The sequence below is a fragment of the Salmo salar genome, chromosome ssa10 (assembly GCF_905237065.1).
Source record: "Salmo salar chromosome ssa10, Ssal_v3.1, whole genome shotgun sequence".
NCBI lineage: Eukaryota > Metazoa > Chordata > Actinopteri > Salmoniformes > Salmonidae > Salmo > Salmo salar.
The window spans coordinates 111,393,271-111,405,468 of NC_059451.1; the positions used below are offsets into that span (position 1 = coordinate 111,393,271).

The 12,198-nt window shown below is 41.9% G+C and overlaps 2 protein-coding genes across 4 annotated transcripts in view; one reads left to right on the plus strand and one right to left on the minus strand.

Moving 5' to 3' along the window:
• Nucleotides 1-1,280, plus strand: part of LOC106561540 (uncharacterized) — a 24,978-nt gene extending 23,698 nt beyond the window's left edge. For all 3 annotated transcript variants that reach the window (XM_045688430.1, XM_045688431.1, XM_014125608.2), the window contains 2 exons: nt 62-367; nt 534-1,280. In XM_045688430.1, coding sequence (XP_045544386.1) covers nt 62-367; nt 534-566 — 339 coding nt within the window. In that variant the 3' untranslated portion in view covers nt 567-1,280. The remainder of the gene's footprint in view (nt 1-61; nt 368-533) is intronic.
• Nucleotides 860-11,728, minus strand: tph2 (tryptophan hydroxylase 2 (tryptophan 5-monooxygenase)). The gene is made up of 12 exons (XM_014125607.2): nt 11,591-11,728; nt 11,264-11,459; nt 10,239-10,382; nt 9,972-10,155; nt 6,924-7,024; nt 6,287-6,354; nt 5,856-6,052; nt 5,401-5,536; nt 5,004-5,130; nt 4,766-4,861; nt 4,550-4,683; nt 860-2,367 (listed from the first exon to the last, which is right to left on the minus strand). The coding sequence occupies exons 2-12, from the start codon at nt 11,450-11,452 to the stop codon at nt 2,193-2,195; spliced, it is 1,551 nt and encodes a 516-aa protein (XP_013981082.1). The 5' UTR covers nt 11,453-11,459; nt 11,591-11,728; the 3' UTR covers nt 860-2,192.
• Between the last annotated feature and the right edge of the window lie 470 nt (nt 11,729-12,198).

A 12,198-nucleotide genomic window follows, 5' to 3' on the forward strand; every position in this document is an offset into this window, starting at 1 on the left:
CACCCTCCCGGCACCCTCCTTCCCCGTCCTTTCACCCTCCCTCCACCCTCCCCCGTCTCAGATCAAGAGTAACCACGTCTTGCAGAGGCACCTCCAGACTTCCTTCACTTATAGTCTGTTTGAGACCGTGACCTCCACCCTGCTCCAGAGAGTGACGGGGGTAGAGGGTGATGGTCCTGTAGGCCAGACAGGCTACCCTGCCCCTGAGAAGGAGGAGAGGGTCCAGAGGGAGAAGATTGCCCTGGCCTGTGAGGTGACTAGCAAGCTATCTGCCCTGGACCTCCACCCCATGAGCCGGGCCATGGGCTTTGGGACACGCTACCTCCAGGAGCACCACACGGCCTGGGTGAAGAAACACGGGGGCTGGGTGAGTACTGCAGAACCAGAGCAGGGTCGTCTGTCAGGAGAGTGTAAGGGGAATAGCAGCTTAAAGTGGATGATATTCCTAAATGAGAGAAAAGATAGAAAAATGAACAGGGGAAAACAATGTATTGTTTTCTACATTCTGTAATTCTGTCTTTTCTTCCTTCCAGAATAATGTGTTTGACAGTGAAGACACTGATTAGACCTGCCAGGCATTTCAGCTGCTTCAACCATCCATGGGAACCAATTTACATTTTTATGAAGATTTTGCTGAATATTAAATGTTTAATTTGCTCCTAAAACTATGGATTCACTTACTGTACTTACATTAATAAGGCTGTTTCTTAGTGAAACTGACTACATTTTGTTCATGTTAAAGAGATCCTTCAAAAGTTATGTACTGTTAGATACTGAACATTGGTCCCAATTTAGACTTGAAATAAACAGACTTAACATGGACTTAAGTCGTTAAAACATGGACTAAAGTTTTTTTTTATTGACTTAAGTCCATGTTAAGTCACCTTATATCAAGTTTTTAAATATTAGGGCCTATACTGAATGTATAGCTTTCTTGATGTTTGGGTTTATCTTAACCTCTAAAATGACATTGAACCTGTGATTTATGAATGAACTGCTCAGTGTGGATTATCAATCAGTTGCCTTGAAATGGTTGTATGTGGAAAAAAATCGAATGGTTAATATATTTCTGCAGCCAGTATGTGATGAAAGTAACAATAATCATCTTTAGATTGTTCGTTTTGGAAATTGTGTATGAACCTCTATCCCACAAACAGTTTTTTTATATTACAACATAAAGTAGTGTTAGTGGGATATGTTGCTATTCCAGTGGTTTTAAAGTGATAAAATACAAAGTATTTGATACCATAAAGGAATTAAAGATTTATTTTGTCATTTAATAGTCATTCATTTGTATTCTTTTGAATATAATTGTCTTCCTCTTTGTAAAGCTGTGAATGAAGACTATACATTTGCAATGTGCAGTGAAAACAGTATAGTAGAACGATACATGAAAGCAAAAGCACACAGATTCCAAATGGAACATTAAATCAGTTACCTCATCAGAGAGAATAAACCAATCCAGTCCAAGCATAACAAGTATACATATACTTACAACATTAAGGCCAGAGAAGCCTGAAATTAAAAATATTATAACAATGATTCTCTTTTCCTAATGTTTGTATTGTATTTGAATTACATTTGGGACATTTCTTTATTTCAAAGCAAATGGCAGCCGTGTTACATTTGACATATTTGCGACACATTTTGACTGCATAACAATGCAAAGCTCATGAATATCCTGTTGTATTCTTCACATTTGATGCACTGTACAGAGTAAGTCAAAAATATCTTTGAATTTCCCCCAACAATTTCAAATACTATATATTTCAAGCATAACATATCCATATATTATACTCTATCCCTCTTAAACTCAACTATGGACCGCGAAGCCAGTTCACTGCACTTTTTTATTTGTTCCCCTCTAATCAGGGACTGATTTAGACGGGTGTAATTAATTATCAGGTACAACAGAAAACCAGTAGGCTCCGGACCTCGTAGTGTAAGAGTTGAATACCCCTGCTCTATACAATAAACTCTGAGTGGAAAATAGATCTGATTTCTTTTTCATGTCACTTCAAACATGTTATTTATGTTTTAAGTGTAACATTTACTATTTTATCTATTTTTATTTTAACAGATATCTGTGCACTGTACAGGTCATGTCTGTTTCATTTCCACAAAGGTGTTATATTCAACAAGATAAGCAACATATTTCCAAGTTAAGTGTATATACCCAAGATACACAACTGCTATATTCCCAGGTATGTGTTCATCTTGCCCAGGGCATCACACACGGTGGTGAGGTCACTGCGAAGGTCCTGCACCACATTCTCGATGCTCCTGGTGTCCTTCAGCAGGTCTATGCTCTGGGTGTAGGGGTTGTAGTACACTGAGAACGGCCTCTTGATTGTCTTGGCAAACTCCCTGTTGGTAGAAGGAATATACCTGACTGCAAAGAAGAGTTACTCCAGTGGACTCGTGTCTCGTTAGCATGTAACCTACTAAACCAGTGGACTCCTGTCTCGTTAACATGTAACCTACTAAACCAGTGGACTCCTGTCTCGTCAGCATGTAACCTACTAAACCAGTGGACTCCTGTCTCGTTAACATGTAACCTACTAAACCAGTGGACTCCTGTCTCGTTAACATGTAACCTACTAAACCAGTGGACTCCTGTCTCGTTAACATGTAACCTACTAAACCAGTGGACTCCTGTCTCGTTAACATGTAACCTACTAAACCAGTGGGCTCCTGTCTCGTTAACATGTAACCTACTAAACCAGTGGACTCCTGTCTCGTTAACATGTAACCTACTAAACCAGTGGACTCCTGTCTCGTTAACATGTAACCTACTAAACCAGTGGACTCCTGTCTCGTCAGCATGTAACCTACTAAACCAGTGGACTCCTGTCTCGTTAACATGTAACCTACTAAACCAGTGGACTCCTGTCTCGTTAACATGTAACCTACTAAACCAGTGGGCTCCTGTCTCGTCAGCATGTAACCTACTAAACCAGTGGACTCCTGTCTCGTTAACATGTAACCTACTAAACCAGTGGACTCCTGTCTCGTTAACATGTAACCTACTAAACCAGTGGGCTCCTGTCTCGTTAACATGTAACCTACTAAACCAGTGGACTCCTGTCTCGTTAACATGTAACCTACTAAACCAGTGGACTCCTGTCTCGTTAACATGTAACCTACTAAACCAGTGGACTCCTGTCTCGTTAACATGTAACCTACTAAACCAGTGGACTCCTGTCTCGTTAACATGTAACCTACTAAACCAGTGGACTCCTGTCTCGTTAACATGTAACCTACTAAACCAGTGGACTCCTGTCTCGTCAGCATGTAACCTACTAAACCAGTGGACTCCTGTCTCGTTAACATGTAACCTACTAAACCAGTGGACTCCTGTCTCGTTAACATGTAACCTACTAAACCAGTGGGCTCCTGTCTCGTTAACATGTAACCTACTAAACCAGTGGACTCCTGTCTCGTTAACATGTAACCTACTAAACCAGTGGACTCCTGTCTCGTTAACATGTAACCTACTAAACCAGTGGACTCCTGTCTCGTTAACATGTAACCTACTAAACCAGTGGACTCCTGTCTCGTTAACATGTAACCTACTAAACCAGTGGACTCCTGTCTCGTTAACATGTAACCTACTAAACCAGTGGACTCCTGTCTCGTTAACATGTAACCTACTAAACCAGTGGACTCCTGTCTCGTTAACATGTAACCTACTAAACCAGTGGACTCCTGTCTCGTTAACATGTAACCTACTAAACCAGTGGACTCCTGTCTCGTCAACATGTAACCTACTAAACCAGTGGACTCCTGTCTCGTCAACATGTAACCTACTAAACCAGTGGACTCCTGTCTCGTTAACATGTAACCTACTAAACCAGTGGACTCCTGTCTCGTCAACATGTAACCTACTAAACCAGTGGACTCCTGTCTCGTTAACATGTAACCTACTAAACCAGTGGACTCCTGTCTCGTTAACATGTAACCTACTAAACCAGTGGACTCCTGTCTCGTCAGCATGTAACCTACTAAACCAGTGGACTCCTGTCTCGTTAACATGTAACCTACTAAACCAGTGGACTCCTGTCTCGTCAGCATGTAACCTACTAAACCATGTAACCTACTAAACCAGTGGACTCCTGTCTCGTTAACATGTAACCTACTAAACCAGTGGACTCCTGTCTCGTTAACATGTAACCTACTAAACCAGTGGACTCCTGTCTCGTTAACATGTAACCTACTAAACCAGTGGACTCCTGTCTCGTTAACATGTAACCTACTAAACCAGTGGACTCCTGTCTCGTCAGCATGTAACCTACTAAACCAGAGCATGCAGTTTTTAGGAGCAATTTTAATAACTTTGACCAGATTCCTAGACTCTCATATTCAGTATATGTGGCCCATGTGGGAATCAAACACACAACCTTCATGTCCTAGGGTGGTCGCTGCCTCCAGAACACATATACCGCTGCAGAATGGGTTTCAAACAAATAATTGTGAGCGGAGTGGTACTGCCCCAATCCTTAAAAATAAACTGTTATACATTAAGCCATTGGGTTGCCCTTAGTGTTACCTCATCTTCTCTTTGGCTTCTTCAAAGCTGTCAGAGACAAAGTAGACCTCCTGGAAGGTTGTGATGAGGCACTCCTGGTAGCAGGTGGTCCCAGGGTCAAACATCTTCACTGAGGCTTTGTCAGACAGGGCATGCTGTGAGGAAATAATCAGCCCGTCACTGAGGTGTCACTCATGTGTGTGTGTGTGTGTGTGTGTGTGTGTGTGCACGCTTTACCTTCAGCTCTCCAATAGATGACAGCAAACCTGCACCATAGGCCCTCAGCTGGCCGTCTTGTTTGCACAAGCCGAACTCAATGGTGAAGAAATAACACTGTCAACAGCATAGAACGAAACAGTCAGTCAGCCTTTATTAAAAGAAAATCGAAGTAACAAAATCCAAATCACGCTTATTTTTGTATTCTTTTTTTACAAATCACCCTGCATTAGGTGCATTATCAGGGTGTTGTGCTCACTGTGGCTAGTTTCTGTACGTCCTCGTCAGATGCCCCTAGAGATGCCAGGCCTATCTCCTGGGAGAACTGGGCGAACTTGGGGTCGGCCAGGAGTGGAACATGACCGAGCAGCTCATGACAGGTGTCCCTGTATCCAGATATCAGATAATATTCAGAGATCATTAGATATGGCCTAGTGAAATGCAAACTAACAGTATGCTACAGACTAAACTCCACATTATCGTTATCCCCTCTCTCTTTCTCTCCTGTTATCGTTATCCATCTCTCTCTCCCTCTCGAATAATCATACAATCGTTTATTTTACTTTGATTTTGAGCGCTTCAGTTTGAACAAGTAATGCGATGCCAAGTGCTGTGAAACTGGAAACATGTTATACCTCTGGTGATGATGTACTCACGGTTCGGGTGTGTAGAGCGGGTCAGTGCTGTGGCGGACATATTGAGTGCAGTTAAACACCCGGTAAGCCAGACCGGCCAGGAAGTCCCGAGGAGACAGGTATCCTGCCACAGGCCTCACCGTGAACCCAGACGTCTCTGAAACAGTCACACACAAACAACAGGATCAAAATATGATAATTATGGCCAATGCCTTTAGGGAACTTTGAAGGAAGGAAATGTCTTCTTCTTTGGACCAAAGTTTCAATGACAGATGTGGTTTTTTAGGGTCAGCCTGAGGTTACACAGGTGAGACTGACAGTGTCAGTGAGGATGAATGTGTTACCAAGCTATCTGAGGCTGATTCAGTCTTGCTGTTATGAGTGAATGTGTTATGGTTCTACTGTACACTGATAATGGTGACAACAATGTGCTGTTACGGTCATCAGGGCTGTTAGAGGTATTCATCAGCCTGTACCTTTCAAGAACAGGGACACGTCCTCCAGTTGGGGGATGTTGTCCTCCCGATACCCACAATGCTTAGTGAGCAGGGGGAGGTTCTTCAGGTACTCTCTACAGGCGTGTGTGGGGTAGAGCTTGGTGAGCTCCCTGTACACCACGCCCCAGGTCCTCACCTCCTCTGGGGTGTACTTGATGTGGGGGATAGGCTGGCCACTGGGGAATGGAGGTGGACGCAGATAAGGATATAACCACACTTATATTACACTATTGTATTATATCATATGCACACTGAGCTGTTATTTGTTATCTGTATTTACATTGTAATACCAACTAAATAGTGTACTAACACTGCAATTAGTATAACAGTATTAGTGTAAGAAAATAACAGGTTACCAGAGTGTTTCCACAGTAAAGCAACAGAAAGAGAAGAGAAGAGACTACTCATACTATTTGTAATTCATGGCCATTTCCACAAAGTACTTCCTCCTCTGACGGTAAACGTTATCTTTGAAGCCCTGGAGTCAGAGCAGGGGACCAGAAGTTAGATAAAGAACAGGATCACACAGAGTTATCTGTCATGTCAACCAGCCAACAGTGGTGATATACTGTAGTTCCTGTGAATTCCTTGAGTATTATCAGCCCAAATATAAATGTATTTTTATATATATATAATCATGTAATTATGATCATTAGTTGTACACTGAGTATACCAAACATTAGGAACACCTTCCTAATATTGAGTTGCCCCCCCTTTCAGAACAGCCTCAATTCATTAGGCCATGAACTCTACAAGTTGTCAAAAGCATTCTACAGGGATGCTGGCACACCAAATCCATGTCTTAATTTCTGAAGGCTTAACAATCCTTCTTTAACCTGTTTCCTCCCCTTCATCTACACTGATTGAAGTGGATTTAACAAGTGACATCAATAAGGGATCATAGCTTTCACCTGGATTTGCCTGGTCAGTCTATGTCATGGAAAGAGCAGGTCTTAATGTTTTGTGTACTCAGTATACATTAAAACACTATGTATCTAAGTTTTATTTACTACCTTTGGTCATTCAGCAGTAAATACACTAACTTACTGGGTGATCTGCATCAAGCTCTGATCCGTACATCAGCACTCTGTGAGAACACTGGTCGAGCTCTGCAATCTTCTGGGGGAACCAAGGAACTTCCTCCCCATCTAAGGATGCAAACACATCATATATACACAGAATTAAGCATTACACACACACATCATATATATACACACTACCATTCAAAAGTTTGGAGTCACTTAGAAATGTCCTTGTTTTTGAAAGAAAATAACATTTTTGTCCATTAAAATAACATCAAATTGATCAGAAATACAGTGTAGACATTGTTAATGTTGTAAATGACTATTGTAGCTGGAAACGGCAGATTTTTTATGAAATATCTACATAGGCGTACAGAGGCCTATTATCAGCAACCATCACTCCTGTGTTCCAAAGGCACGTTGTGTTAGCTAATCCAAGTGTATCATTTAAAAGGCTAATTGATCATTATGAAACCCTTTTGCAATTATGTTAGCACAGCTGAAAACTGTTGTTCTGATTAAAGAAGTAATAAATCTGGCCTTCTTTAGACTAGTTGAGTATCTGGAGCATCAGCATTTGTGGATTCGATTACAGGCTCAAAATGGCCAGAAACATAGAACTTTCTTCTGAAACTCATCAGTCTATTCTTGTTCTGAGAAATGAAGGCTATTCCATGTGAGAAATTGGCAAGAAACTGAAGATCTTGTACAACGCTGTGTACTACTCCCTTCACAGAACAGCGCAAACTGGCTCTAATCAGAATAGAAAGAGGAGTGGGAGGCCCCGGTGCACAACTGAGCAAGAGGACAAGTACATTAGAGTGTCTAGTTTGAGAAACAAACACCTCACAAGTCTTCAACTGACAGCTTCATTAAATAGTACCCGCAAAACACCAGTTTCATGGTGTTTTGAGGGCACTATTTAATGAAGCTACCAGTTGAGGACTTGTGAGGTGTCTGTCATTTACAACATTAACAATGTATCCACTGTATTTCTGATCAATTTGATGTTATTTTAATGGACAAAAAATGTGCTTTTCTTTCAAAACAAGGACATTTCCAAGTGACCCCAAACTTTTGAACGTTAGTGTACACAGGATAAAGCATTACACACACATCATGTATACACAGGATAAAGCATCACACACACACACCATGAATACCCAGGATAAAGCATCAAACACACACACACACACACACACACACACACACACACACACACACACACACACACACACACACACACACACACACACACACACACACACACACACACACACACACACACACACACACACACAATGTATACACAGGATAAAGCATTACACACACCATGTATACACAGGATAAAGCATCAAACACACACACACACACACACACACACACACACACACACACACACACACACACACACACAATGTATACACAGGATAAAGCATTACACACACCATGTATACACAGGATAAAGCATTACACACACACACATCATGTATACACAGGATAAAGCATTACACACACACACATCATGTATACACAGGATAAAGCATTACACACACACACACCATGTATACACAGGATAAAGCATTACACACACACACATCATGTATACACAGGATAAAGCATTACACACACACACACCATGTATACACAGGATAAAGCATTACACACACACACATCATGTATACACAGGATAAAGCATTGCACACACACACACCATGTATACACAGGATAAAGCATTACACACACACATCATGTATACACAGGATAAAGCATTACACACACACACATCATGTATACACAGGATAAAGCATTACACACACACACACACACACATCATGTATACACAGGATAAAGCATTACACACACACACACCATGTATACACAGGATAAAGCATTACACACACACACACACACACATCATGTATACACAGGATAAAGCATTACACACACACATCATGTATACACAGGATAAAGCATTACACACACACATCATGTATACACAGGATAAAGCATTACACACACACACACACACATCATGTATACACAGGATAAAGCATTACACACACACATCATGTATACACAGGATAAAGCATTGCACACACACACCATGTATACACAGGATAAAGCATTACACACACACATCATGTATACACAGGATAAAGCATTACACACACACACCATGTATACACAGGATAAAGCATTACACACACACACACATCATGTATACACAGGATAAAGCATCACACACACACCATGTATACACAGGATAAGGCATTACACACACACACATCATGTATACACAGGATAAAGCATCACACACACACACACACACACACATCATGTATACACAGGATAAAGCATCACACACACACCATGTATACACAGGATAAGGCATTACACACACACACATCATGTATACACAGGATAAAGCATCACACACACACACACACACACACATCATGTATACACAGGATAAAGCATTACACACACACACATCATGTATACACAGGATAAAGCATTACACACACACACATCATGTATACACAGGATAAAGCATTACACATACATCATGTATACACAGGATAAAGCATTACACACACACACATATCATATATACATAGGCATATATACATAAAGCATTACACACATTCAACTGAAGCACTACCCACACTGAGAATTTCACATACAGCAAGTAGTCATTGATGAACTCTCATTCAATAAAATGTCAAAATAGTTTTCACTAGCACTAAATTGTACAAAGAAGAAATGGTCAACAAAAGCACATTTTGTCTGGTTAAAAGTCACTCAGTACTCACAGATCTCCATTCAGATACATTTATACTCCTACAAGATGAGACAACAAACAGAACATAAGATGATATGGATAAGATGTGTACATTCACTCTGAACCATGAACAAAAGCAAAATGTCCTCATGTTCTTGCTGTAAGTCACTCAGTATTCAACATATGCCCATACAGATGTGAATGTTGAACTGAGAACAAAATAAGCTGTGGCTTATGTCCTGAAAAACTATCAAACTGAAAACCTACCACAAAACTCCTGGGTCATACCTGCTTCTGTAGACCACTGGTTTTGGGGTGTGTTGAAGGAGATGATATTGACTTGGTCTTTGAGGTGCTCCAGCAGCTCGTTAAACTCCTTCTTGCTGCAGCTGCAGTCAGCGTAGATCTCAACCTCTGTAGCGATGCGCTTGGACATCCGTGACTCAATGTGAGCCAGGTTCACATGCTTCTCCTAGGAGAGCAGAGAGTAGACAATGAGGAGAGGAGAGAATGCCGTTGGGGCAGATGGGGTGGAGCAGGACCGTAGATACTCACCTGAAAAAGGCGTAGGGCTTTGACCAGGCAGCCCACCTCGTTCTTCAGAGAGAAAACAACAGCCGTCTTCCCCGACTCCCTGCTCTCTCTGATCTCTTTGTCGGTTGGGTTCTCATCTATTGGACAGAAGGAGGGCCGGCGCGACTGTCGGACAGGGAACAGAAAGTGACACAGACATGTCGATACAGATGACCAGATGTAACCCAATGTGACTGATCAGGTTCAGACATGGGTTGTCTGCCCGCTGCAAGACTGGATTACCCACTGAGCTAAACCCTAGCTAGGCATTAGCTCAGACAGAAACAGTCTTCAGGTCTCAGGCAAGGTTACTCATCATGCGAGCGGAGGTCACTGAACCACCGTCGCTACACCAGCACATGTCCACCTGTTAACACAATTATTAATACACAATAAATGAGTCAACACAGCACATACAAGATCTGATAAGTGATTGATGCATGAAGATAGAATGTTGATTACCAAACCATTTTCCCAAGTGTAGGCCACATTAAAACCAGCCTGAGTATTTCAATCAATAGTCTCACTCAGTGCCTTAAACCATCCGTTCTACTAACTCGCCTTCTTATCTTTGACATGACCAGAGAGATGAGCTAGCTAGCCATAAGATCATGTCATGAGAAAGAGGATTTCCTTCCCCTGGTTGAGTGATGGACACTAAGATATGATTGCCTAGAAAACGGATTAAGTGTGCTTCACTCAGAAAAGAAAGTCCATAGCAATATACAGTCCAGTGGAAAAATAAATAAAACGGTGTGCACTAAATAGAACATGCAGTTTATGCAGTTATCAGGAGAGTCTCAAACCTCAACCAACCAATCAATCAATCAACCCATTCTTCAAGCCATCCATGTATTGCAGACAGTTTAAATGAATGAGTCAACCAATCAGTCAACCAATCTGTCAACCAATCAGTCAACCAACCAACCAACCAACCAACCAACAAACCATCCAACCCATCCATTGCAGAGGACACTAGATCTCATTCCATGCAGCCTTTCACTTACCATCTGTCCCCCGGTATGGTGTTGTTTCTGCTGGTCGAACATGGCCGAGTCCAGAGAGAGCCCCCGCCGGGACCAGTACTTACTGGAGAACATCATCATGGCAGGCTGCATTCTTGGCACCGGCTCTGGGCCACCCCTCTTCTCCGGGCCGCCGCCCCGCTTCCTCAGCTGGGACGACGCCATCACCATGGGCTGCCTGCATAGAGAGAATGTTCTGATCAAATTGAAGTTGAAGGTTGATGACGGTCTCTTTGTAGACCCAAAAGTCACAGTATGTTTTCAATATTTTATTTCTACTAAACTTTATAATGGAGAGTCACGCGTTACCTTCCAATGCACTGGAGAGGATGTTCCGGATCCAGAGTTCCTGTTTAGTGTCTACTATAATTACTATTACAGTACTACCCTGTCTCTACTCTCTACAATAGCTACTATTGCCTCCTCCTCCACTGAGCTACACTAGGCTCGTCTTCTGCCAGCCAGCACCACTGAAGCTCCTTTAAATAGTGTGATGGAGGCAAAGGGGGTAAGGCATCCCCTCCCTCTCTCTGCTGTTGACATGCATATAGACCAGGCAGGGGCGCGTGTGTGTGTGTGTGTGTGTGTGTGTGTGTGTGTGTGTGTGTGTGTGTGTGTGTGTGTGTGTGTGTGTGTGTGTGTGTGTGTGTGTGTGTGTGTGTGTGTGTGTGTGTGTGTGTGTGTGAAGAGCCATCTCTTCCCTTTATCTGGAGAGGCAGGAAACTCCATGGGAATACATTAGGAAATATACTGCTCAAGAAAATAAAGGGAACACTTAAACAACACATCCTAGATCTGAATGAAATAAATAATCTTATTAAATACTTTTTTCTTTACATAGTTGAATGTGCTGACAACAAAATCACACAAAAATAATCAATGGAAATCCAATTTATCAACCCATGGAGGTCTGGATT

Bases quoted from the DNA above. Each gene is read 5' to 3' on its own strand.
- tph2 (XM_014125607.2), bottom strand. From the start codon at position 11,452: ATGGTGATGGCGTCGTCCCAGCTGAGGAAGCGGGGCGGCGGCCCGGAG. The intron at 6,355-6,923 runs GTAAGTTAGTGT...CTCTGACTCCAG, and splicing joins AGCTTGATGCAGATCACCCA to GGCTTCAAAGATAACGTTTA. The intron at 4,862-5,003 runs GTGAGCACAACA...TGCTGTTGACAG, and splicing joins ACGTACAGAAACTAGCCACA to TGTTATTTCTTCACCATTGA.